Source organism: Coregonus lavaretus (assembly GCF_964263955.1).
Source record: "Coregonus lavaretus genome assembly, chromosome: 29".
Classification (NCBI taxonomy): Eukaryota; Metazoa; Chordata; class Actinopteri; order Salmoniformes; family Salmonidae; genus Coregonus; species Coregonus lavaretus.
In genome coordinates, this window is record NC_140016.1 from 11,536,600 (window position 1) to 11,564,155 (window position 27,556).

The 27,556-nt window shown below is 45.5% G+C and overlaps 1 protein-coding gene across 1 annotated transcript in view; it reads right to left on the reverse strand.

Moving 5' to 3' along the window:
* snx25 (sorting nexin 25) overlaps positions 1-27,227 on the reverse strand; it is a 53,940-nt gene extending 26,713 nt beyond the window's left edge. Inside the window, exons 1-6 of the mRNA XM_084146604.1 lie at positions 26,832-27,227; positions 26,250-26,334; positions 22,360-22,576; positions 17,691-17,863; positions 14,890-15,076; positions 983-1,053 (exon numbers count right to left, since the gene is read on the reverse strand). Coding sequence (XP_084002730.1) covers positions 983-1,053; positions 14,890-15,076; positions 17,691-17,863; positions 22,360-22,576; positions 26,250-26,334; positions 26,832-27,146 — 1,048 coding nt within the window. The 5' untranslated portion in view covers positions 27,147-27,227. The remainder of the gene's footprint in view (positions 1-982; positions 1,054-14,889; positions 15,077-17,690; positions 17,864-22,359; positions 22,577-26,249; positions 26,335-26,831) is intronic.
* Between the last annotated feature and the right edge of the window lie 329 nt (positions 27,228-27,556).

The following is a 27,556-nucleotide window of genomic DNA, read 5'->3' on the forward strand; positions in this document are numbered from 1 at the left end:
ACAAGAGAACCCTACAGGTCTCAGACAGATAGGAGATGATGGGACATGAATCTTTCAGACAAATTGACACTTCAGCAATCTATCGAGTTCCAAACCATCCCCATTACTGTGCTAGGATGATTCAGACAACTCATTTTACATCTACTTTCAACATGACGTCTCTGGATGGACTAGAGGGGGGTGAATGAGAACATGACGCACTACGTTGTGTAGGAAACATCTGCCTTTCTCCAAACATAACTGAATTTCCCCCCTGTACAGAGGTAATGAGAGCCTGGCTGGGAGGCAGATGAGGCGAGAGAGGATCAAGTGAACAGCTTTTAGCTCACATTGGAGTTGCCACAATGTCTTTCTCATTCATCACATACAAATCATCCCCCCTCTTTCTCCGAATCATTTCGCTCCATTCATCTGAGAAAAGGTGAAGACTGACAACGTCAGCCTGTCCTTTCTGCTGTGTGCGAGATCTGTCAGTGAATGACATTTAGCTTCCAGCCTGTCAGTTTCCAGTACGCAGCACATTGCAGCTCGCTGAGAGAAACATTTTAACGTATTCACTGGCTCATAAAGAACCTTCGCCTCATAGGAAATTTCCAGGAATATTTCTCTGGGTAATCACCGTGCCGACACCTTGGTAACTGCCCAGCTGTCAATCATAGATGGAGGAAGATTCAGACACACAGATGGGGCCTTTTAGCTCTTAGTCACAGATGCAACATCAGACTACATTGACGTCAGAGCTGTTATAGGCCTGGACCCGTAAACATAAAGCATCTCAGAGTATGGGTGCGGATCTAGAATCAGTTTTCCCTTTTAGTTCACATTAAATAAGATCAACTGGACAGGGGGGGGACCTGATCCTAGATCAGAACTCCTACTCTTGACGCTTTGTGAATACGGTCTAGAACACAGACTGTAGCTGGAGGACACTATGTATGGAGGTTGTTCACTAGAGGCAGTGCAGTTGTTGTTCATGGCCTACCTTTCTGTTTCTTCAGCTGGGGGAGGCTGCTGATGGTGGTGGCCTGAATGATCTCCACCACGATCTGGTACCTACAGAAGGAGTGGAGAGGAGACGGGGAGAACAAGATGGGTTGTGTTTCAGCGGGAATACCGTACCATTAGTATAATTGAAAACAGGACGGTCATCCACCTGTATGCCTGCTCAAAGAGCCATCCTCCATAATAGTAAGACGTATGTAATTTATGGTTAAGTTGTCGGATGTGGCAGGGTTTGAAAACTATTAGACTACAAAGGGAAGCACAGCCGCGAGCTGCCCAGTGACACGAGCCTACCAGACGAGCTAAATCACTTATATGCTCGTGTCGAGGCATGCAACACTGAAGCATGCATGAGAGCATCAGCTGTTCCGGTGAAATAAGCGATTAAAGTGCCAATGAAATGATGACTTCAAGCAAGTGGAGATGAAGACACTAATTGCAATCATTTTGCGTTCTCGCCGCCTCATCATTCCTCGGCTCAAATGACCAGAGACGTCAAATAAATGCAATAGACGGCAGGGCCCCATAGAATGGTGTTGAATATTTAGTAGGGAATATTGCTCCCTCTGCCACTCTCGCAGACAGACTGGTTTGCCTGTAATTACCTCATTACAGTCAACTACATGTAATGCAGATGGTAGTTCAAGGCCATGTGGCCTTGGCTATGGGTAGATATGATGATTGGGATGATGACCATTGTATCCATTAGGAAATACTTTTTGCATCATACAGCATGTCAGCTTAAGACAGAGACACACATGCAACGTCACAAACATTACATAGAGCATTAGACATTCAGACATATAGTACTTCAGAAAAGTATTCAGAACCCTTGACTTTTTCCACTTTGTTACGTTACAGCCTTATTCTAAAAATGGATTAAATAAAACATTTCACTCATCAATCTACACACAATACCCCATAATGACAAAGCAAAAACAGGTTTTTAGAAATACGTAAATAAGTATTTAGACCCTTTGCTATGAGACTCTAAATAGAGCTCAGATGCATCCTGTTTCCATTGCTCATCCTTGAGATGTTTCTACAACTTGATTGGAGTCCACCTGTGGTAAATTCAATTGATTGGACATGATTTGGAAAGGCACACACCTGTCTATATAAGGTCCCACAGTTGACAGTGCATGTCAGAGCAAAAACCCAGCCATGAGGTAGAAGGAATTGTCCATAGAGCTCTGAGACAGGATTGCGTCGAGGCACAGATCTGGGGAAGGGTACCAGAAGATTTCAGCAGCATTGAAGGTCCCCAAGAACACAGTGGCCTCCATCAATCTTAAATGGAAGATGTTTGTAACCTCCAAGACTCTTCCTAGAGCTGGCTGGCCCGGCCAAACTGAGTAATCGGGGGAGAAGGGCCTTGGTCAGGGAGGTGACCAAGAACCCAATGGCCACTCTGACAGAGCTCCAGAGTTCCTCTGTGGAGATGGGTGAACCTTCCAGGACAACCATCTCTGCAGCACTCCACCAATCAGGCCTTTATGGTAGAGTGGCCAGACGGAAGCCACTCCTCAGTAAGGCACATGATTCTCTGGTCTGATGAAACCAAGATTGAACTCTTTGGCCTGAATGCCAAGAGTCACGTCTGGAGGAAACCTGGCACCATCCCTATGGTGAAGCATGGTGGTGGCAGCCTCATGCTGTGGGGATGTTTTTCAGTGGCAGGGACTGGGAGACTAGTCAGGAGAGGGAAAGATGAATGGAGCAAAGTACAGAGAGATCCTTGATGAAAACCTGCTCCAGAGCGCTCAGGACCGCAGACTGGGGCGAAGGTTCACCTTCCAACAAGACAACGCAGGAGTGGCTTCGGGACAAGTCTCTGAATGTCCTTGAGTGGCCCAGCCAAAGCCTGGACTTGAACACGATCAAACATCTCTGGAGATGTGAAAATAGCTGTGCAGGGATGCTCCCCATCCAACCTGACAGAGCTTGAGAGGATCTGCAGAGAAGAACGGGAAAAACTCCTCAAATACAGGTGTGCCAAGCTTGTAGCGTCATACGCAAGAAGAGTCGGGGCTGTAATCGCTGCCAAAGGTGCTTCAACAAAGTACTGAGTAAAGGGTCTGAGTACTTATGGAAATGTGATAGTAGTTTTTTTTTTTTTTTACATTTGCTAAAATGTCTAAAACCTGTTTTTGATTTGTCATTACGGGGTATTGTGTGTAGATTGATGAGGGAAAAAAAACAATTTAAATCAATTTTAGAATAAGGCTGTAACATAACAAAATGTGGGAAAGGTCAAGGGGTCTGAATACTTTCCGACTGCACATTAGCACAATACAGCACAAAATAGTCAGTGAAGGCATCAACTGTCTGCATGGGAACACTGTCTGCATGGGAACACTGTCTGCGTCGCAAATGGCACACTATTCCCTATATAGTACACTACTTATAACCAGGGCCTGTGTCGCTGGTCAAAAGTAGTGCACTATATAGGGAATAGGGTGACTCAATTTTTATAAATGTTTGCATTGAACTTGCAAAAATGTGTCTGTTTTGAGTATATGTTGCCTAACCCCTGACCACTTTAAGAGCAAATTTGTCAATATTCACTGTTCTGCAACATATGCTTAAACAATTGAAGTATGTGCTGTGCTACACCTAAAGGATAATGTTTGCTTTATAAAATGTTTTATTTTCTAAAATCTATAAAAACATGCCAAAATGCTAACGAAATTAGCCCTGGAGCATTTAATAGTGCTATAAAACATAACAAAAAGAAGTTTGGAGATTTGTATTACATATTTGAATAATCTAATGTTAGAATTAAACATTGGACAATAAACAAATAAGTGATAAAACACCCCTGTTTTAGAGACATGTTATAGTGATATAAAACACCCGTTTTTGATTCCCTGATAAAGCGCTCTGCTACAGTACAAGTCATCTTACTGAAGCTCAGTTCCCATGGAAACCCAGCAGTAAGGTATACGAACAAGGCAGGTTCTGTGTAATTTAAGCTAGAGCTCTTCGTCATCAGTGGGCTTAAATATGATTACAACATCTACCATGCTAAGCTAGCTCATTTAGCTGTCTGGATACTGCAAGTGCATCGCTAGTAAAAAGCCTTATATCCAGCGGGTAGCCTAGCGAGTAAGAGCGTTGGGCAAGTAACCGAAAGGTCGCTGGTTCGAATACCCAAGTCGACTAGGTGGAAAATCTGTCGATGTGCCTTTGAGCAACGCACTTAACCCTAATTACTCCTGTAAATCGACTCTGGATAAGAGCCTCTGTTAAATGCCTAAAATGTAAATCCACAGGTTTAAACTGCTGGACATGGCAAGATAACGAACACTTTAGCCAAAATTATTTCCTTAACTGAGAATCAGACCAGACACCTCTGGTAAACAGACTTTATCAACAGTAGATACATACGAGTCATCCTTAGATAATGTAGCAGGCTATCCTTGCAGCGTATTAGCCTCACAGCCAGCTGCTTACTTCAAGGGAACACTGCCAAGGCTCAGAGAGCTTTAGAAAAAAAAGTTGGATCAATATAGCTTCATATTAGAAATGAAATAAATAAAAAGGTCTATATCCTGTGATCGATGTGGAGAACATTACTAGTTTTAACAATTGATTGTTGACTTTGAGAGAGTGTGCAGTACAGAAAGATTGGACGGATCCACAGTTGTGATGGATCCAGTATGATAAGATGCTTTGATGATTCATCATACACTAGTAACTACAGGGAATTCACTGTCTGCATCCCAAATGGCTCCCTCATCCCTATATACAAATGGCTCCCTCATCCCTATATAGCGCACTACCATAGGGCTCTGGACAAAAGTAGCACACTACAGGGAACAGGGTGCCATTTGGGCCGCATACGTCGGTCCTCAAATGCAATCTCTGATCATCAGGCACACGGCAGGCTGAACACCAGCTGAACGCATGCCTAGTGCCTTCGGAAAGTATTCATACCCCTTGACATATTCCACAGTGTTACAGCCTGAACTCAAAATGAATTAAATAGATTTTTTTTCCTCACCCATCTACACACAATACCCCATAATGACAAAGTGAAAACATGTTTAGAAATGTTTGCCAACTTACTTCAAATTAAATACAAAATCTCATTTGTATTTTATTTATTTGTATTTTATTTAACTAGGCAAGTCAGTTAAGAACAAATTCTTATTTACAATGACGGCCTACACCGGCCAAACCCGGACGACGCTGGGCCAATTGTGCGCCGCCCAATGGGACTCCCAATCACGGCCGGTTGTGATACAGCCTGGAATCGAACCAGGCGGTCTGTAGTGACACCTCAAGCACTGAGATGCAGTGCCTCAGACCACTGCGCCACTCGGGAGTGCATTCACACCCGAGTCAATACTTTGTAGAATACTTTGGTGGTGATTACAGCTTTGAGTCATCTTGGGTATGTCTGTATAAGCTTTGCACATCTGGATTTTCCCCCCATTCTTCATTGCAGATTTTCTCAAGCTCTTTTAAGTTAGATGGGGAGCAGCGGTCATGTGCCTTTTTCTCAGGACTGGCTTCCGTCTGGCCACTCTCCCATAAAGCCCAGCAAAAACCAAGCCATGAGGTAGAAGGAATTGTCGGTAGAGCTCCGAAATAGGATTGTGTCCAGGCACAGATCTGGGGAAGGGTACCCAAAAATGTATGCAGCATTGAAGCTCCCAAGAACACAGTGACCTCCATCATTCTTAAATGGTAGAAGTCTGGAACAACCAAGACTCTTCCTAGAGCTGGCCGCCCAACCAAACTGAGCAACAGGGGGAGAAGGGCCTTGGTCAGAGTTCCTCTGTGGAGATGGGAGAACCTTCCAGAAGGACAACCATCTCCGCAGCACTCAACCAATCAGGCCTTTATGGTATAGTGGCCAGACGGAAGCCACTCCTCATTAAAAAAAGGCACATGACAGCCCGCTTTGTAGTTTGCCAAAAGGTACCTAAAGTACTCTCAGACCATGAGAAATCAAATCAAATTTTATTTGTCACATACACATGTTTAGCAGATGTTATTGCGGGTGTAGCGAAATGCTTGTGCTTCTAGCTCCGACAGTGCAGTAATATCTAACAAGTAATATCTAAAAATTTCACAACATATACCCAATACACACAAATCTAAGTAAGGAATGGAATTTAAGAATACATATATGGACAAGCAATGACAGAGCGGCATGGACTAAGATACAGTAGAATATTATAGAATACAGTATATACAGTTGAAGTCGGAACTTTACATACACTTAGGTTGGCGTCATTAAAACTTGTTTTTCAACCACTCCACAAATTTCTTGTTAACAAACTATAGTTTTGGCAAGTCGGTTAGGACATCTACTTTGTGCATGACACAAGTAATTTTTCCAACAATTGTTTACAGACAGATTTCACTTATAATTCACTGTATCACAATTCCAGTGGGTCAGAAGTTTACATACACTAAGTTGACTGTGCCTTTAAACAGCTTGGGAAATTCCAGAAAATGATGTCATGGCTTTAGAAGCTTCTGATAGGCTAATTGACATCATTTGAGTCAATTGGAGGTGTACCTGTGGATGTATTTCAAGGCCTACCTTCAAACTCAGTGCCTCTTTGCTTGACATCATGGGAAAATCAAAATAAATCAGCCAAGACCTCAGAAAATAAATTGTAGACCTCCACAAGTCTGGTTCATCCTTGGGAGCAATTTCCAAATGCCTGAAGGTACCATGTTCATCTGTACAAACAATAGTACACAAGTATAAACACCATGAGACCACGCAGCCGTCATACCGCTCGGGAAGGAGACGCGTTCTGTCTACTAGAGATGAACGTACTTTGGTGCGAAAAGTGAAAATCAATCCCAGAACAACAGCAAAGGACCTTGTGAAGATGCTGTAGGAAACGGGTACAAAAGTATCTATATCCACAGTAAAACAAGTCCTATATCGACATAACCTGAAAGGCCGCTCATCAAGGAAGAAGCCACTGCTCCAAAACCACCATAAAAAAGCCAGACTATGGTTTGCAACTGCACATGGGGACAAAGATCGTACTTTTTGGAGAAATGTCCTCTGGTCTGATGAAACAAAAATATAACTGTTTGGCCATAATGACCATCGTTATGTTTGGAGGAAGAAGGGGGTAGCTTGCAAGCCGAAGAACACCATCCCAACCGTGAAACACTGTGGCAGCATCATGCTGTGGGGGTGCTTTGCTGCAGGAGGGACTGGTGCACTTCACAAAATTATGTGGATATATTAAAGCAACATCTCAAGACATCCGTCAGGAAGTTAAAGCTTGGTCGCAAATGGGTCTTCCAAATGGACAATGACCCCAAGCATTCTTCCAAAGTTGTGCAAAAATGGCTTAAGGACAACAAAGTCAAGGTATTGGGAGTGGCCATCACAAAGCCCTGATCTCAATCCTATAGAACATTTTTGGGCAGAACTGAAAAAGCGTGTGCGAGCAAGGAGGCCTACAAACCTGACTCAGTTACACCAGCTCTGTCAGGAGGAATGGGCCAAAATTCACCCAACTTATTGTGAGAAGCTTGTGGAAGGCTACCTGAAACATTTGACCAAAGTTAAAAACAATTTAAAGCCAATGCTACCAAATACTAATTGAGTGTATGTAAACTTCTGACCCACTGGGAATGTGATGAAAGAAATAAAAGCTGAAATAAATCACTCTCCACTATTATTCTGACATTTCACATTCTTAAAATAAAGTGGTGATCCTAACTGACCTAAGACAGGGAGTGGCCAGTGATTTCAATAGGCAGCAGCAGCCTCTAATGTGCTAGTGATGGCTATTTAACAGTCTGATGGCCTTGAGATAGAAGCTGTTTTTCATTCTCTCTGTCCCAGCTTTGATGCACTTGTACTGACCTCGCCTTCTGGATGATAGCAGGGTGAACAGGCAGTGGCTCGGGTGATTGATGTCCTTGATTATCTTTTTGGCCTTCCTGTGACATCGGGTGCTGTAGGTGTCCTGGAGGGCGGGTAGTTTGCCCCCGGTAATGCGATCGGCAGACCGCACCACCCTCTGGAGAGCCCTGCGGTTGCGGGCGGTGCAGTTGCCGTACCAGGCGGTGATACAGCCCGACAGGATGCTCTCAATTGTGCATCTGTAAAAGTTTGTGAGGGTTTTAGGTGCCCAAGCCAAATTTCTTCAGCCTCCTGAGGTTGTAGAGGCTCTGTTGCGCCTTCTTCACCACACGGTCTGCGTGGGTGGACCATTTCAGTTTGTCAGTGATGTGTACGCCAAGAAACTTGAAGCTTTCCACCTTCTCCACTGCGGTCCCATAGATGTGGATAGGGGGGTGCACCCTCTGCTGTTTCCTGAAGTCCACGATCATCTCCTTTGTTTTGTTGACGTTGAGTGAGAGGTTATTTTCCTGGCACCACACTCCCAGAGCCCTCACCTCCTACCTGTAGGCTGTCTCGTCAAACAAGATCCTCTGGTCTGAAGAAACCAAGATTGAACTCTTCAGCCTGAATGCCAAGCGTCACATCTGGAGGAAACATGGCACCATCCCTACGGTGAAGCACGGCAGTGGCAGAATCATGCTGTGGTTGTTTTTGAGCGGCAGGTCCTGGGAGACTAGTCAGGATTGAGGGAAAGATGAACGGAGCAAAGTACAGAGAGATCCTTGATAAAAACCTGCTCCAGAGCACTCAAGACCTCAGACTGGGGCGAAGGTTCACTTTCCAACAGGACAACGACCTTAAGCACACAGTCAAGACAAGGCAGGAGTGGCTTCGGGACAAGTCTCTGAATGTCCTTGAGTGGCCCAGCCAGAGGCCGGACTTGAACCCGATCTAACATCTCTGGAGAGACCTGAAAATAGCTGTGCAGCGACGCTCCCCATCCAACCTGACAGAGCTTGAGAGGCTCTGCAGAGAATAATGGGAGACACTCCCCAAATACAGGTGTGCCAAGCTTGTAGTGTCATACCCAAGAAGACTCGAGGCTGTAATCACTGCCAAAGGTGCGTCAACAAAGTACTGAGTAAAGGGTCTGAATACTTATGTAAATTTGATTATTATTTTTGTTTAAATAAAATTAGCAAACATTTCTAAAAACCTGTTTTTGATTTGTCTTTTTGGGGTATTGTGTGTAGATTGATGAGAAAAAAAAAATATATATTTAATCCCTTTTAGAATAAGGCTGTAACGTAACAAAATGTGGAAAAAGTCAAGGGGTCTGAATACTTTCCGAAGGCACTGTATGTACACTGAGTGTACAAAACATTAGGAACACCTGCTCTGTCCATGACAGACTGACCAGGTGAAAGCTATGATCCCTTATTGATGTCACAGTGGTGTTATGTCTACAGGCTGACGAAACAGAGCCTGCACACTCACAAGCTCCACCACATACCTTTATTCACTAACAAACAACGTTTAGATCCTGCAAGGATCTTCGTCAGGTTGGCATGGCTCATAAGAGGCCCATGTTCCAAGATGGCGTAGTAGTGCAGTTGTGTTTTTATCGTCTGTCTGTAAATAGCCTGTAAATACCCTATTTTTTTCGTACATATTTCCCTATCAGACTTTTCATCCTTCTACAAGATATACTTTCCTGCAACCCGCCTCACTCAATGTGGAACGGATTCTATTATTGACTTACCTTGACTTACCTTTATCTAGAATCTCCAGTTGAAACTAGCTAGCCAGCTAACTAGCTACTTGCTATTTGCTATTAGCCACAGCTAGCGGTGTTTCACCCAGAACATTTGATTTTTTTTCAGCGGGATTAATTTTAATCACTGGACATTGATCACTGGATATTCGGCCAGTCTGCACAGCGCGTTATCGACCCAGAACATATCAGTTTTTCCGCCGGAATCACTGAATCACTGGACCTTTAACTCCGGATTCATCGCTACCAGCTAGCTACCACCAGCCAGCTACAACAAAACGGACGCTGTGGTCTGGCTAATCATCTGTCAACCGGACGGGACCACCTAGTGTTGACACGGAGCCCCGCCGATCCTACACGACTGGTCTGCCGACGAAATCGTCTGATGTGGTTACGACGTTAACCACGAAGATTCCATCCATCTGATAGCCCTGGCCCGCTAGCACACGCTAGCCGTGGCCTCTTACTAGTGCTTCACCACCGGACCTTATGATAACTCAGCTATACAGCTGATATCTGCTGGACTGTTCCTTTTTACGGTACTACATCCTGTTTATGTTTAGCCTCAGCCCAAACATGGTTAGTTTATTGTTGTTTCGGTTATTTCTAATTGTACTATATCACTGTAGACCCCCCAGCCTAGCTAAACCTGCCTTAGATAGCTCATTTGCACCTCCCCCTATACACGCGGAGACCGACACAATTGATGACTCTAGCGATGCTCTCTCTTTCATTGTTACCCAATGCTTAGGGTTACCTCCACTTTACTCATATCCTTCCATATCCTTGTCTGTACATAATGCCCTGAATCTTTTCTATAACACCCGGAAATCTGCCCCCTTTATTCTATGTACCCAACGCACTAGAAGACCAGTTCTTAAAGCCTTTAGCCGTATCCTTATTCTAGTCCTCCTCTGTTCCTCTGGTGATGTAGAGGCTAACCCAGGCCCTGCAGCCCTCAGTATCACTCCTACTCCCCAGGCGCTATCATTTGATGACTTCTGTAATCGCAAAAGTCTTGGTTTCTTGCACATAAATATCAGAAGTCTACTTCCTAAGTTTGAGTTATTCACTGCGTTAGCACACTCTGCCAACCCTGATGTTCTAGCAGTGTCTGAATCCTGGCTCAGGAAGGCCACCAAACATTCTGAAATTTCCATCCCCAACTATAACATTTTCCGTCTAGATAGAACTGCCAAAGGGGGTGGAGTTGCAATCTACTGTAGAGATAGCCTGCAGAGCTCTATCATACTATCCAGGTCTGTGCCCAAACAGTTTGAGCTTCTACTTCTAAAAATCCACCTTTCCAGAAATAAGTCTCTCACTGTTGCCGCTTGCTACAGACCCCCCTCAGCCCCCAGCTGTGCCCTGGACACCATATGTGAATTGATTGCCCCCCATTTATCCTCAGAGTTTGTACTGCTTGGTGACCTAAATTGGGATATGCTTAATACCCCAGCCATCCTACAATCCAAGCTAGATGCCCTCAACCTCACGCAAATTATCAACGAACCTACCAGGTACAACCCTAAATCCGTAAACATGGGTACCCTCATAGATATCATCCTGACTAACATACCCTCTAAATACACCTCAGCTGTCTTCAACCAGGATCTCAGCGATCACTGCCTTATTGCCTGCGTCAGTAACGGGTCCGCGGTCAAACGACCACCCCTCATCACTGTCAAACGCTCCCTAAAACACTTTAGCGAGGAGGCCTTCCTAATTGACCTGGCCCAGGTATCCTGGATGGATATAGATCTCATTCCGTCAGTAGAGGATGCCTGGTTGTTCCTTAAAAGTAATTTCCTCTCAATCTTAAATAAACATGCCCCATTCAAAAAATACAGAACTAAGAACCGATATAGCCCCTGGTTCTCCTCAGACTTGACTGCCCTTGACCAGCACAAAAACATCCTGTGGCGTACAGCATTAGCATCAAATAGCCCCCGCGATATGCAACTTTTCAGGGAAGTTAGGAACCAATATACACAAGCAGTCAGGAAAGCAAAGGCTAACTTTTTCAAACAGAAATTTGCATCCTGTAGCACTAACTCCAAAAAGTTTTGGGACACTGTAAAGTCCATGGAGAATAAGAGCACTTCCTCCCAGCTGCCCACTGCACTGAGGCTAGGAAACACTATCACCACCGATAAATCTACAATAATCGAGAATTTCAACAAGCATTTTGCTACAGCTGGCCATGCTTTCCATCTGGCTACCACTAACCCGGCCACCAACTCTGCACCCTCTGCTGCAACTTGCCCATGCCCCCCCCGCTTCTCCTTCACACAAATTCAGACAGCTGATGTTTTGAAAGCGCTGCAAAATCTGGACCCCTACAAATCAGCTGGGCTAGACAATCTGGACCCTTTCTTTCTAAAACTAGCCGCCGAAATTGTCGCTACCCCTATTACTAGTCTGTTCAACCTCTCTTTCATAACGTCTGAGATCCCCAGAGATTGGAAAGCTGCCGCGGTCATCCCCCTCTTCAAAGGGGGTGACACTCTAGATCCAAATTGCTACAGACCTATATCCATCCTGCCCTGCCTTTCGAAAGCCAAGTTAACAAACAGATAATCGACCATTTCGAATACCACCGTACCTTCTCCGCTATGCAATCCGGTTTCCGAGCTGGTCACGGGTGCACTTCAGCCACGCTCAAGGTCCTAAACGATATTATAACCGCGATTGATAATAGACAGTACTGTGCAGCCGTCTTCATCGACCTGGCCAAGGCTTTCGACTCTGTCAACCACCGCATTCTTATTGGCAGACTAAATAGCCTTGGTTTCTCAAATGACTGCCTCGCCTGGTTCACCAACTACTTCTCAGATAGAGTTCAGTGTGTCAAATCGGAGGGCCTGTTGTCTGGACCTATGGCAGTCTCTATGGGGGTGCCACAGGGTTCAATTCTTGGGCCGACACTTTTCTCTGTGTATATCAATGATGTCGCTCTTGCTGCTGGTGACTCTCAGATCCACCTCTACGCAGACGACACCATTTTGTATACATCTGGCCCTTCATTGGACACTGTGTTAACAAACCTCCAAACGAGCTTCAATGCCATACAACAATCCTTCAGTAGCCTCCAACTGCTCTTAAACACTAGTAAAACTAAATGCATGCTTTTCAATCGAACGCTGCTGGCACCCGCCCACCCGACTAGAATCACCACTCTCGACGGGTCTGACCTAGAGTATGTGGACAACTACAAATACCTAGGTGTCTGGTTAGACTGTAAACTCAACTTCCAAAGCCTCCTTCACTCATGCTGCCAAACATGCCCTCGTAAAACTGACTATCCTACCGATCCTTGACTTCGGCGATGTCATTTACAAAATAGCCTCCAACACTCTACTCAGCAAATTGGATGTAGTCTATCACAGTGCCATCCGTTTTGTCTCCAAAGCCCCATACACTACCCACCACTGTGACCTGTACGCTCTTGTTGGCTGGTCCTCACTACATGTTCGTCGTCAAACCCACTGGCTCCAGGCCATCTATAAATCACTGCTAGGCAAATCCCCGCCTTATCTTAGTTCATTGGTCACCATAGCAGCACCCACCCGTAGTCTGCGCTCCAGCAGGTATATCTCACTGGTCATTCCCAAAGCCAACACCTCCTTTGGCCGCCATTCCTTCCAGTTCTCTGCTGCCAATGACTGGAACGAATTGCAAAAATCTCTGAAGCTGGAGACTCTTATCTCCCTCAATAACTTTAAGCATCAGTTGTCAGAGCACCTTACCGATCACTGCACCTGTACACAGCCCATCTGAAATTAGCCCACCCAACTACCTCATCCATATATATTTATTTATTTTGCTCTTTTGCACCCCAGTATCTCTATTTGCACATAATCTCTTGCACATCTAGCATTCCAGTGTTAATACTATTGTAATTATTCTGCACTATAGCCTATTTACTGCCTTACCTCCATAACTTGCTACATTTGCACACACACTGTATATATATTTTCTGTTGTATTTCTGACTTTATGTTTTTTACCCCATATGTAACTCTGTGTTGTTGTTTTTTATTGCACTACTATGCTTTATCTTGGCCAGGTCGCAGTTGTAAATGAGAACCTGTTCTCAACTGGCTTACCTGGTTAAATAAAGGTGAAATAAAAAAATAAAAAAATAAATAAAGAGTGTGGGCGGTGGAGGGAGGAAGAGAGAGGGGAAGAGAGGAAGGGGTAGAGAGAGGGAGGGAGTAGTGACTGTAGCCTGCAGGAGAGCTGAACACAGCACAGCCCAACACCGAGAGGAGGTAAAGCACCCTGATCAGAGGCCGCAGCCAGGGATTGTCTTGGTCAGAGGAGAGGCCGCAGCCAGGGATTGTCTTGGTCAGAGGAGAGGCCGCAGCCAGGGATTGTCTTGGTCAGAGGAGAGGCCGCAGCCAGGGATTGTCTTGGTCAGAGGAGAGGCCGCAGCCAGGGATTGTCTTGGTCAGAGGATTAACTTAATTAACTACAATGACCAGAATCCATTGCACCTACAGCTGCCTGTTCTCATAGGTTCCTGTGGGGCCGGCAGACAGAGAGGAAGAACGATAGAGACACCAGAGGGATAGAGAGCGGTTGTTAGGTATCTCTACCTGACAATACATCTAATTGATTGATAGTTGTTATTTAGCAGTTTTAAAAGTATGACTTATCTACTTTGAAGTACTACTGAAATAGTGATTTCGTCAGACAGCAGGCAGCTAGCCAGCTAGGCTAGCCTACTAGCATGAACGATGACTTTGGGGAGCACTGAGATAAAAGGCAGTCTGGCTGCTACTGCCTGAGCAGAGATGAGATGATGACTTAGAATAAAATAAAATAAGTCATCAAATAAAAATGTAATATACACAACTAAAATATTTTATTAAAGTAATGTTAATAAATGATGGTTAGAGCATAATAAGTGATAGTAAAGGGCAGTCACTCACTACCATCAATTTTTTTGTTCTGTGTTGTTACAGCATTGAACCCACAATGAATTCATTGTTTAAAACATTTCAAATGAAATTTAAAACTGATTATTCTTCAAAAACCTAACCCCGACTGACTTCAAAAAGCACAAATCGCTCAACGCTAAAAGGGAAAGACGGTGTGACATGTTGGTATGATGACGCACGTAAGTGAAGTCGGGGTGACACGAGACAGCGTGGTTGAGGTGTACGTGTCGGCATGGCTAATGAGAAAACTGGAGCTCTTCTGTGTCAGTCAGGGCATCTATACACATCTGACTCACTAGCAGGAGGATGGGTGGGCTGCTCTGTCTGTACCTGAGCTGTTTGAGGAAGTCGACGTCTGAGGAGGAGCTGATGAGCTTGATGAACTCCTCGTAGGACGGGGCGTAGGTATAAGCCTTCTTGTGGTGCTCGTTGAGCTGCTCGCGGTGCTCCAGCTGAGACAGCAGCATGAGGTTCAGGAAGTCTGGGTCACTCAGCACCTCCACCAAGGGCTTCAGCACTGCACACACACAGTAGAAAACAGGCTTATACTGTGGAATGTGCCATCTTATTCATTCATTCAGACACACAGACAGCAGAGAACTAGCTAATATTGTAAAGTGACATCCTCTGACACAAGCACACACTAAAAAGAGCCATCTTTGAATCTAAATGCCTCCTCTCTTCCTCAACCACACACTATCATGGATTTCCTTTATTACAATGCCATGTCTGGGCTGCCTTCAGATGTCACTGGCTATCTTAGTGGGCTTCTTCACATTTCATTTTAATGGAGGAGCTAAATGTTTTATAAAGGGAAGTGGTGACTCATACATGCTTACACAAGGAGTCTTAAACAGCTCAACTGGTAAAGGCTGAGGCTGGCAGGCAGTAGGCCAGGGCTACGTCCAAAATGCCACCCTTTTCACTATGTAATGCATTGCTTTTGACCTGGGCCCATAAGGCTCTGGTCAAAAGTAGAGCACTATGTAGAGAATAGCATGCCATTGGAGGCACACGCCTTGGGGGTTTCATCAGTCTGACAGCTGGTTTGATGGCTACAGCACCACAGAGGGGGATTTGGGGCTGGTCTATGAGCTGGGACAGGAACCACTCCACGGACTCTCTTCCTGTTGCTGTTCAGTAGAACTACCTCTATAGAGAGGAAGTGCAGGGAGGCGTGATCTGCCTGTGACTGCCTGAGCGAGCATCATATTTCCCCCTATCCTCATGGGTATTAATACTGAGAGTAGGCATCATCTGCACTTAGCTAGACGTTGCGCACTAGATGAATGCTTTGCTGATGTGTGTTGGGATCATTTGAGTGTGTGGGTTAGGGGGCTGCATTCTATTCCATTTCAGTTTACAGGTTTTTCAGCCAAACCCTGAAAGATCTGATTTGCTGTATGTCTGACTGCAAACATTTCCGAGAGCTGTGCTGCTGTGATGCAAAGCAAGCTATCAGATTTCTCACACGTAGCTGGTGGAATGGCTTTTTAATGTCAATTTCATAGATAATCTCTGGCAATTGGAATCAGAGATTGGCCACTCCAGGCAGCCCCCAGCCTTGTTACAGAGGGCAGCATAGTGCACTATATTGGAAACAGGGTGCCATTTGGGACGCACATCTCTCCACCCAGTCAGTCCTCCATGGAAACCCATAGAAGTACTGAAGAGCCAGGTCTCAGATTGAGCCCAGTTGGAATACAATGTCCCATTGTTCAAGAATTAAAATCTCTCCTCAAATCGCATTACTTTGTTGTGAGATCAAATTTTTTAAATCAAATAGCAAAATATGAGCAAATGCCCCCCAAAAAACTGATAACAAATGAAACAATAACATGGAAATGTGATAACATATCTGACTAATGTTTGACTAATGTCGAGCAGCACTAATGTCAAGCAGTAACATTGAGCATTTTGGATGCTCTTAAACAGAGCTCTCCAACCCTGTTCCTGGAGAGCTACCGTCCTGTAGGTTCACTCCAACCCTGTTCCTGGAGAGCTACCGTCCTGTAGGTTCACTCCAACCCTGTTCCTGGAGAGCTACCATCCTGTAGGTTCACTCCAACCCTGTTCCTGGAGAGCTACCGTCCTGTAGGTTCACTCCAACCCTGTTCCTGGAGAGCTACCATCCTGTAGGTTCACTCCAACCCTAAACTAGGACACCTGATTCTAATAATTAGCTGGTTGATAAGCTGCATCAGGTTAGTTACAACTGGGGTTGTAGTGAAAAACTACAGGAGGGTAGCTCTCCAGGAACAGGGTTGGAGCCCTGCTCTAAAACCTTTCCATAAGAGAACCTCTCCATCCTCACCAACACCATGGCAGGAGAGTGGAGGTATAACAGAACCTCACCAACACCAGGAGAGTGGAGGTATAACAGAACCTCACCAACACCATGAGAGTGGAGGTATAACAGAACTAATCTAATATGTTCAGTACCTTGAGGGATGTTGCTAAGTAACAGCAGTAATGAAGATCTAATTAGGGGGCTGAAAGTATATTTTTGTCATCCATCTGTGACTGCAAGATAAACAAAATCACCACCACACCTTCCTGACTGAGCCCATTTAGCTCTGTCTGCAGTCAGGCAGCCTTCCTTGCCATCACAGATGTGGTTCTGTTTATAGCACAGCAATTCAGTTCACAAGGAAGTAAAACCCTGTTGTGAAACACACTCACCTTTTCTGATTGTTGTTGCCTTTTGCTTTTCCAGTTGGCGTCACATGACGTCTTCAGAAGCGGTCCATAGCCATGAATATTTTAACACCAGCAAATATCTGGTTGTTTCTTAGTGTTTTTTTGGTTAGTACAGCAAGAAACATGTGAGAGAGCATTTCTCCTCCTCCTACAGCATAAATACAGCAGCTGAAAAGTAATTCAGCTGGAGCTCTGCCACATCATCCAGCCCACATTGCTCATCATGCCAGTGTTACATGAAATAGATTTAGAATTCACAGAGTACATGTCCCAAATGGCACCCCATTTCCCCATTGGTAATACGTTTTGGGCCCTGGTCAAAAGTAGTGCACCATAAAGGGTGCAATTTGGGATGCATGTCAGTCCCTGTGTTGAATTTATAATGGATGAGCTTTAGGGAGACAACGGTGTATCCCTGGCTGTCTGTGTACCTTTGGTGGTGATGACCTCCACTAGCACCACGCGCAGGCTGTAGGAGCGGGCGTCTCGTGTGGGCAGCAGGCACAGCATGAGCAGGCGGGCACAGCAGCGCAGGAACCGCAGCTCCTCCTCGGGGCTCTGCAGACACTGGTGCAGGGGGAAGGGCTTGGGCAACTCCTCCTGCCTAAGGGGGGTAGAGAGAGAGACAGAAAAATAAGGGTGGGGATCATCAGAGCCAGGCTAAAGTCTAGACAGAGCCCAACCCGCTGTCTCCTATATTGAATTTTTTGTAATTGTTCTGCACACTACAGAGGAGCGTTTCCTTACTGCACAGTCAATGCCAGTCTCTTTGTGTAAGCGGTTTACTGCTGATAACACTTAAGAAAGTCAAATCAATGGAATTAATTGGAACGCTTCGTTTCTTTTCCATTCAGGATAAAGGCTGGCCAGCCATCAGAGATGTGTGATTCAGCTTTAGAAGGCAGTCTGTACTCATGACAGATCCCTGTATAGAGGGGCTGGAGAGAACACAGCTGATACTGATCCATACTGCCGCCACAGCTCTTTCATTTTAATGAGGCATGACACAACCATGGCATCATGGCTTCTGAGCCATGACATCAGGCATGGCCCGAGGAAGTGTGCATTTACTAGATAGCCTACATACAGAAGTGTGCTTTGAACAAACTCACTCACCCCAACTGAAGACTATCGATTCACTATGATGGGTTTGTCACAGTGAGCATCGTCTTTGTGTAAATAAAGCTGCAGTCTTACAAGACAAGCTTTTCTATTGTGTTATTGACTGTACGTTTAGTTTTTGTTTATTCCATATGTAACTCTGTGTTGTTGTTTATCGCACTGCTTTGCTTTATCTTGGCCAGGTCGCAGTTGTAAATGAGAACTTGTTCTCAACTGGCTTACCTGGTTAAATAAAGGTGAAATAAAAATAAATAAATAAATAAAAACCCATCATAGAACAACATCATGGGAGCTCTAGCTCTGCAGAGGCAGGGAGCTCTGCGGAGGCAGAGGCAGGGAGCTCTAGCTCTGCAGAGGCAGGGAGCTCTGCGGAGGCAGAGGCAGGGAGCTCTGCGGAGGCAGAGGCAGGGAGCTCTGCGGAGGCAGAGGCAGGGAGCTCTAGCTCTGCAGAGGCAGAGGCAGGGAGCTCTGCGGAGGCAGAGGCAGGGAGCTCTGCGGAGGCAGAGGCAGGGAGCTCTGCGGAGGCAGAGGCAGGGAGCTCTGCGGAGGCAGAGGCAGGGAGCTCTGCGGAGGCAGAGGCAGGGAGCTCTGCGGAGGCAGAGGCAGGGAGCTCTGCGGAGGCAGAGGCAGGGAGCTCTGCGGAGGCAGGGAGCTCTGCGGAGGCAGGGAGCTCTGCGGAGGCAGAGGCAGGGAGCTCTAGCTCTGCAGAGGCAGGGAGCTCTGCGGAGGCAGAGGCAGGGAGCTCTGCGGAGGCAGAGGCAGGGAGCTCTGCGGAGGCAGAGGCAGGGAGCTCTGCGGAGGCAGAGGTAGCTCGGCAGGTCTGGTCTAGTGCATCTGAAACAAGCTGGGATAGAAATGCATCCACTGTGCTAAATAATGAGCAGCATCTCCAGCTTGCTGTCTTTGGGAGGGAGGGAGTGACTGGCTGAACTTCTGAAAAGCCTCATTTAAAAGTTCAAGAGGGACCTCTGACATTACACAGACTGCTATAGTAGCTATCTGTCTGAGCTGAGAAAATGTGGCACTGGCAACATACAAAATACATGATTATACCCCAAAATACACAATATTAATCTAGCACAGGAGGATTACACAATGGATGTATCCCAAATGGCATTTGGGAACCATCCAATAAAGCCTCTATCAGTTGATGGCTGAGGACCTCTTTCTCTCAAAGTCAATGTGGGATGCAGAGCCAGAGCCATACACAGTACAGAAACCAAGGGAAGCTACAGCCGGCTCAGTGTGAGGACCTACCTGCTCAAAGTCTCTCAGGGATTCAATTAGTGACCTTTTGCTGGAAATTTCAACCGGTTACCTAGCTGAGTTCCTGCTTCAATGTTGACTGTTTGGAACAGGTCTACTGTTAAAATATATCTAATTGCTTACAGAAAATAAAATGTTAATTGGTTGCTTCACTGTTTGTAAGTAACACTATGCATTACAGGGGCTAAATGAACTGACAGTCACAGTGAGTAACTTGCTTTATAAAAGCAAAATTAAGACAATTAAATTGTGGTTTTATGACTTCCACTGGTCAGACAATACAGCGCATTCGGAAAGTATTCAGACCCCTTGAGTTTTTCCACATTATTACGTTACAGCCTTATTCTAAAATGGATTAAATAGTTTTCCCCCCTCAATCTACACACAATACCCCATAATGACAAAGCAAAAATAATAATATCACATTTCCATAAGTATTCAGACCCTTTACTCAGTACTTTGTTGAAGCACCTTTGGTAGTGATTACAGCCTCGACTCTTCTTGCGTATGACGCTACAAGGTTGGCACACCTGTATTTGGGGAGTTTTTCCCGTTCTTCTCTGCAGATCCTCTCAAGCTCTGTCAGGTTGGATGGGGAGCGTTGCTACACAGCTATTTTCAGGTCTCTCCAGACTCTTCCTAGAGTTCGATGGGGTTCAAGTCCAGGCTCTGGCTGGGCCACTCAAGGACATTCAGAGACTTGTCCCGAAGCCACTCATGCATTGTCTTGGCTGTGTGCTTAGGGTCGTTGTCTTGTTGGAAGGTGAACCTTTGCTGCAGTCTGAGGTCCTGAGCGCTCTGGAGCAAGTTTTCATCAAGGATCTCGCGGTACTTTGCTCCGTTCATCTTTCCCCTCGATCCTGACTAGCCTCCCAGCCCCTGCCGCTGAAAAACATCCCCACAGCATGATGCTGCCACCACGCTTCACCGTAGGGATGGTGCCAGGTTTCCTCCAGACGTGACGCTTTCCATTCAGGCCAAAGAGTTCAATCTTGGTTTCATCAGACCAGAGAATCTTGTTTCTCATGATCAGAGTCCTTTAGGTGCCTTTCGGCAAACTCCAAGCGGGCTGTCATGTGCCTTTTACTGAGGAGTGGCTTCCATCTGGCTTCCACCCATCTCCAAAGATGAACACTGGAGCTCTGTCAGAGTGACCATCAGGTTCTTGGTCACCTCCCTGATTGCTCAGTTTGGCCAGGCGACCAGCTCTAGGAAGAGTCTTGGTGGTTCTAAACTTCTTCCATTTAAGACTGATGGAGGCCACTGTGTTCTTAGGGACCTTCAATGCTGCAGAAATGTTTTTGTCACCTTCCCCAGATCTGTGCTTCGACACAATCCTGTCTCGGAGCTCTACGGACAATTCCTTCAACCTCATGGCTTTGTTTTTGCTCTGACAAGCAATGTCAACTGTGTGACCTTATATAGACAGGTGTGTGCCTTTCCAAATCATGTCCAATCAATTGAATTTACCAAGTCAAGGGCTCTGAATACTTTCCGAATTTCCCTGGCTGTACTTGCTTTCCAATGAGTGAGCTCCACTTCTAGGTGTACATGGCTGGGGGAACTGAGAAGCAGCACGGCTCAGTGCAGGCAGATGGAACAGCGACTTTACAGCATCGTAAACACCGACCAGCAGATCTTTCCACTCACAGCCCGTCATCCCTTATACTGGTTGTAAATGGCAGATTTTGTCATTGATAAGCGTCAAAATTGGAACACAGTGGCTGTAAAGTAACATGCTATACATGACGTCAGAGCTCAGGTTCTCCGCTTCACAGGGCTGCATGGGTTTTGACTGACAGAATCAACAGTAATTGTGTGATGGTGGGGACGCAGGGCTGTATTCCAAACAAAAACACTACAAGTGTGCTTGCTTCAGCTAGTAGAGCTAAAAAAAAAGCACCTTATAGCTGAAGGCTCTTTCCTGGAGTCATAGAAGGGCATTGAAATTACTTAGGAACTGTGCAGTTTGGAGAGGTGTGTGGCCAATTGGAGACACCAGTTAGACCTCTCACTTAAACTCTTGTAAATCGTTTTTCCTTACCATGCACCTACTCCAAAATGTATTTTCAGATTTTGTTATTGACAAATGCTGTGAAAAGTACAGTAAATGTAAAATGCACATAAAATCAACAGTGTAATGTTTGGATTCAGTCTTGTGACAGGTGAACTGTTGTGTCCTCACCTTTAGTCTGATAATTTCCCCTTAATCTCCAAAGTGTTCTCTTTAAAAATTGCTGTCATGGTCATGCATATGCTTTTTATAGTTTTATAGATTATAGGGTTAATCAGACAGCTAAAACAGTCAAGACAGTGAAAGAAGCATCCTCTCCAGTCCATTAGCATAAGTATGAGTAAGAGCCCTGTCCTGATCTTTGCTCCAAGGCCACAGACTAAAATAAGCAAGGCTGCTCTCCTCTCCTGAGGAAAGGGGGAAGCTGGGTAATGCTGAGTATTACAGAGTGATGATGACCCCAGGAAGAGTAGCTGTTGCCTTGGCAGCAGCTAATGGGGATCCATAATAAATACAAATAACCACCTCTATATCCTCACCAGACCAGAGGCGCCCATGTTTGGGCCCCTGAAACTCTCACCTCTAGCCTGCTGCCTTGTCCTGATCTGTTTGTGTTGTCCTAACTCCTATGGTCATCAAACCAGTGTGAGTTGGCAAGACAGCACAAACAGATCTCCTCGTCCCACGCCCTCCCTTACCTGGTGTTGGCCGTCTTGAGGTCACAGAAGTGTGCATGGAGGGTCTTGACAGTGTCATTGCAGACCACGTTGACCATGTCGACGTCTGCCAGGCGGCCCCGCAGCTGCTTGGCCATCTCCCAGAAGTCTTCCGACAGCATCTGGTAGAGCTGTCCCTCGTCACGACTCAGCGGCACATACCACGACAGGACGTAGTCCCTGTAGCTGTAGTCAAACACTGGAGGACAGAGAACAAGACGTGGTTGGTACACCGCTTGGCAAAATACAGGGTAGATTTAAGCAGACGCATCAATAGAAATCTCTGCTACTAAAGGGTAGCAAAACTCGGAATTCTCTGTTCAGCCACATTGTCCTTATTTCACGGTGTAGGTTTACATTAAGACTGGATCATGTTGGACCTTTAGCCCCACCTCCTAGTCTTACTTGATCCTAGCCTAATACATCAGCTGCTAATCACTAGCTAATGCTAATGCTTGCTAGGTACTGTTGGAAACATTGTTGTGTACTCATTTGGATATGGTCCTTTCAGAGCCTCTCCAAGCCGTAATTTTAAATAAAATTACATTTGATATTACTCTACCGGTTCCTCTGGTTAAACCAACTAGCCGAGGTCATGCACACCAGCCGAGGTCATGCACACCAGCCGAGGTCATGCACACCAGCCGAGGTCATGCATGTGCTTAATTGTATTCAACATTCCAGCTTGTAGAGGGCCTGAAAGGACCTAAATTAAACACTGGGTTCTCCCAGACAGTGGACTTTCTTGCGATATCACCTGTCTGGTCCAACAGGCTAACCCTATCCATAACCTCTATGGTGCCTAAGCCAACCCAACCCTTTATGATTGCTCCTTAAGCCAGTTGTAACCTCGTCCCCAGGCTTTGAGGAAGTGTCTGGTGAACGAGATTAGGTTAGTTGGGTCCTAGCCACCTAGGCTACAGTTTATTCTCCTGGTTGGGGAGATTTACTTCTTTAGTGGTACTCTCTCTGTGACATCAGCATGATGCAGCAGCCATACAGACAGTAGAGACAGAAAGTAGAGACAGACCCTTCCTCTGGGAGGACCTCAGCACAGCACCAATGCTGGCTGCCAGGTAACAGATATTCTTCAGCCAGGGGATTTACACAAACACACCTAAACTACAGGAGCCTGCAACCACTCCATACAGACAGTGCCACTGTCTGACCTGATACTGAACCTGTTCCATATCAATGAGAACATAATGTATGGAAAGACTTATCTCAAGACGCTAAACCCAAAGCATGGCAATAACTGACTGCAGCTCAACACGTGTGTTTCTATAGAGCCAGACAGCACTGTATGGAGCACAAACCCAGGTAGAGTAGGGAGCTATAGGCTAGTCAGACATAGCCCCAAAAAGGCCTTCAATTTGCTTTGAGTGCATGTGCTTCAGACTGACAGTGCCAGACTCCACAATGAGCCCTCTACAGAATATTGTGAATAACCTAAACTCCCTTACTGTGGAGAGAAGTGGGAGGTTGGTTGAGCTCTTGTGGAAAACACTAATGTTGTTAGTGAGGAAGATCAATTTATATCTACTGGATGGTTTCAATCAATCCCTACATAAGAACCACATGATGGTAATGCCAGTGATGGGGTGATGCTCAGATATGATCAGAATGGAAGATGCGGGGCCTCCTGAGTGGTGCAGCGATCTAAGGCACTGCATCGCAGTGTTGCGGCGTCACTACAGCCTGGGGTTCAATCCGAGGCTGTGTCACAACCGGCCGTGACCGGGAGTCCCATAGGGTGGCACACAATTGGCCCAGCGTCGCCCGGGTTAGGGGAGGGTTTGGCCAGAGGGGCTTTACTTGGCTCATCGTGCTCTAGCGACTCCTTGTGGCAGGCCGGGCGCCTGCAGGCTGACTTCGGTCGTCAGTTGAACAGTGTTTCCTCCGACACGTTGGTGCGGCTGGCTTCCGGGTTAAGCGAGCGGGTGTTAAGAAGCGTGGTTTGGCAGGTCATGTTTCAGAGGACGCATGACTCGACTTTCGCCTCTCCCGAGCCCGTTGGGGAGTTGCAGCGATGAGACAAGATCGTAGTATCACGAAATTGGGGAGAAAAAGGGGGTAAGATTACACCCCCCCCCCCAACAAAAAAAAGGAAGATGCAAAGCGAGAGGGTTCAATCCCGTCAACATCTGTCCACAATAAGCAGACAGCCTGCCTTCCCGCCTTTGGGACAACGACTCCTATTGTTAGGGCGGGGACCAGACCATCTTGTCAGTATATACAGACCTCTGATGATATAACAACATTTATCACAAAACCAGAGGAGGTAGGCATTTTCATCACAATACCAGAGGAGGTAGGCATTTTCATCACAATACCAAAGGAGGTAGGCATCACAAGACAGATGCAAGTCAGTAATGCCTTTCTGCATGACTTGCTGCAAATACATCACAATATATCACAATATATCACTGTAGAACCAAAGTGTAGCCTACCAAATTCCAGCCATGAAGCAAGAGGTTCAATCCTCAAGCGAGGCTAACAGCTGCAAGTGCCGGGTGTATTGAGAAATCTAAATTGCCTGACAACAATCTCCTGCTGTATGAATGAAAAGAGTGGTGTGTAAAGTAAACAGCATGTTGGTTAAACGCAGGGCCAGGGAGGACAGCAAACATCTGACTGTCCCAAATGGCACCCTATTCCCTTTATAGTGCACTACTTTTGACCAGGGCCCCATGTTCTCCTCTATGGACCCTGGTCAAAAGTGTACTATAAAGGGAACACTGGGCCTTTCTTCCCCTCCATCACACTGCACCAGATTCAGTAATACTATCCAACATAGGCTGAATGAGGTGGGGGAGGTTGGGTCAAACTCCTCACGTGGTTCCTTTCTGTTATCAACATTTCAATAAAACCATTTGTGATTGGTTTCTGCCTGGTGGGTATAAGTGCTAGTCATTAGGGTTAATGCTAGCTTCGATAAGGGACTTGTGATTAACCATCCATGCAGTAACACACAGCAGCTTGTTAAATACAGTAACACAGAAGCTTGTTAAATACAGTACCACAGCAGCTTGAAAATGATCGGAGAGGTTGAGGGTAGAGGAAGTTCAGGAGTAAAAACAAACAAAAATAATTATTGTAAAATTGACTGTGTCCATAAAATGTATATAGTATGTATAAGCTGGAAGTAGAGGCCTAAGCATTGTTGTTCACTAGTTTACTCCAATTAGGGAAGGGGTGGTGGGGTTGGAAAGTAATAAAGGGAAATATATTTTTTAAAAGGATAGATAGATAAATAGATAAATAAATAGATAGATATATGCGAGGGGGAAAAACCATGGGGGATTGGAAGTGATGCAGACAATTACATTGATGGAAGTTACAATCTATCTGCAATATTAAAGCTGATCTACACCCTAAAAAAAAAATACAGTAACACAGCAGCTTGTTAAATACAGTAACACACAGCAGCTTGTTAAATACAATAGTACACATGTAATTGTGATCTCCTTACTAGGGGATAGCTTTCCATACTAGCAAACAAGATCTAATTGAAAGGCTATCTGCACCATGTAAAATGACAATGAGAAATGTTGTTTGGGGTGTGAGCAGACATGGTGCTTAGTGAGTGACAATGTAGTGATCTCAACTGCATACTCCTCGCACCCTCTCTCCTCATTTCCTTAAAACCCATTGGGGGAGAAGGTCATAGAGGAGAGACCTCTGGCTTTCTCATCCAATGGGTTTTGAGAAGGCGACGAGGACTCAGGAGTCCGCAATTGAGATCTTCCCCATGTTTGTGCTGACCTCACAAGCTCTTCCTGAGAAGAAGTTGGCCTATTCTAGGACTGCTGACTCCACACAAATGACACCGATGGTTCAGCAGCATGATATTTGGGGTTTTAACCACCAACCTTCTTTAAGGGCCTTGTCCACATTGTGTGATACCACCACTCTTCTTGTCTGCGCAGACTCCAAAAGGGGCACGGTGAATCTTCCCTGCAAACATAACACAAGTACAAAGGATGGAGTCCCAGCCGAAGGTCAATATCGCTCTCTCAGCCCATTGCATGCATACAAACAAGATAATTGACAAAGGATACAATCTAACAATTTCAAACAGAAATTCATAAATAATGGAATAGTTGAATGAATGGGCAGTGATGTCCAACCCAGACAAGGAAATGACTGAGGTAGTATTGAGCAACAAGGATGTTTCTAAAACATAACACCCACACAGTGTCATGCAGGAGAGACAAGACTGAGATAAAACACTGCCTGTTTCAAAGGTCTGGCAGACTGTTGAAGCTATAGGCTATAACACAACATGATAATGTGTCATCACGCAGGACTTTAGAGCACAGTAAAGAATCCCTAAAGATGTCTACTGTATTGAATATTAAATGTCTCACTGACACAACTCGGTGCTCATTACCAGGATGACAATGAAAAGGCCCATGACATGAACATGAATAAAAACTATTCAGTATGCTTACCATTAATTTGTTAAACAATTCCAACAGGTAAGCAGACTGTCTCTTTGAAGTTTCAAATCGGCTGATTTTAGGAGGACCCTTCTTCACGAGGAGACCAACGCTTCCCAACAAGAAGCAGAACAACGCAAAGGAGATATAAATAAAAAGCTTCAGAAAAAATGACGTTATGGTGAGCCCCCCATATCCAAACTGAAAAAGTAACGCTGCGGCGATTCCCATGAAGATGACGGGCAAGAAACGAAAAGAGGAACCGATGGAGACGGCGCTAGACATGGGGGCATCGGTGCTGCTGCTGCTCCTGCCAGCAAAATGCATGCTGCTGTCAATGACATCTCCTCAACACCGACAAGAGGACAGGCTTTGTGTTCCTCGCAGTTGGATCTTCATTCAAAAGCATTTACCATTTTTAGGGAGAGACGGCACCCAAATATTGACATGGGATATTGGACCTTAGAGATTTAAAAAACCATCCCCTTGCTGTCGTTAGCCTCCTAGGTCCATGTGATGGTCTGGGCATTGACGTCATAATATGAACCTAGCTATTCTGTGTTGCTCGTGCCATCAGATTTGCATCGCAAAGCAAGCAAGTTCACGGTGTTCCATGTAAACAATTTCTCAAACCTAGCTAGCTGGGTTGGTAAGCTAGATACCAAATGCAAGAAAGCAGCGAGCATGTAAGTTCATTCCAGTTCAATTACCTAACAAGCTAGCTACTTAGCTGGCCA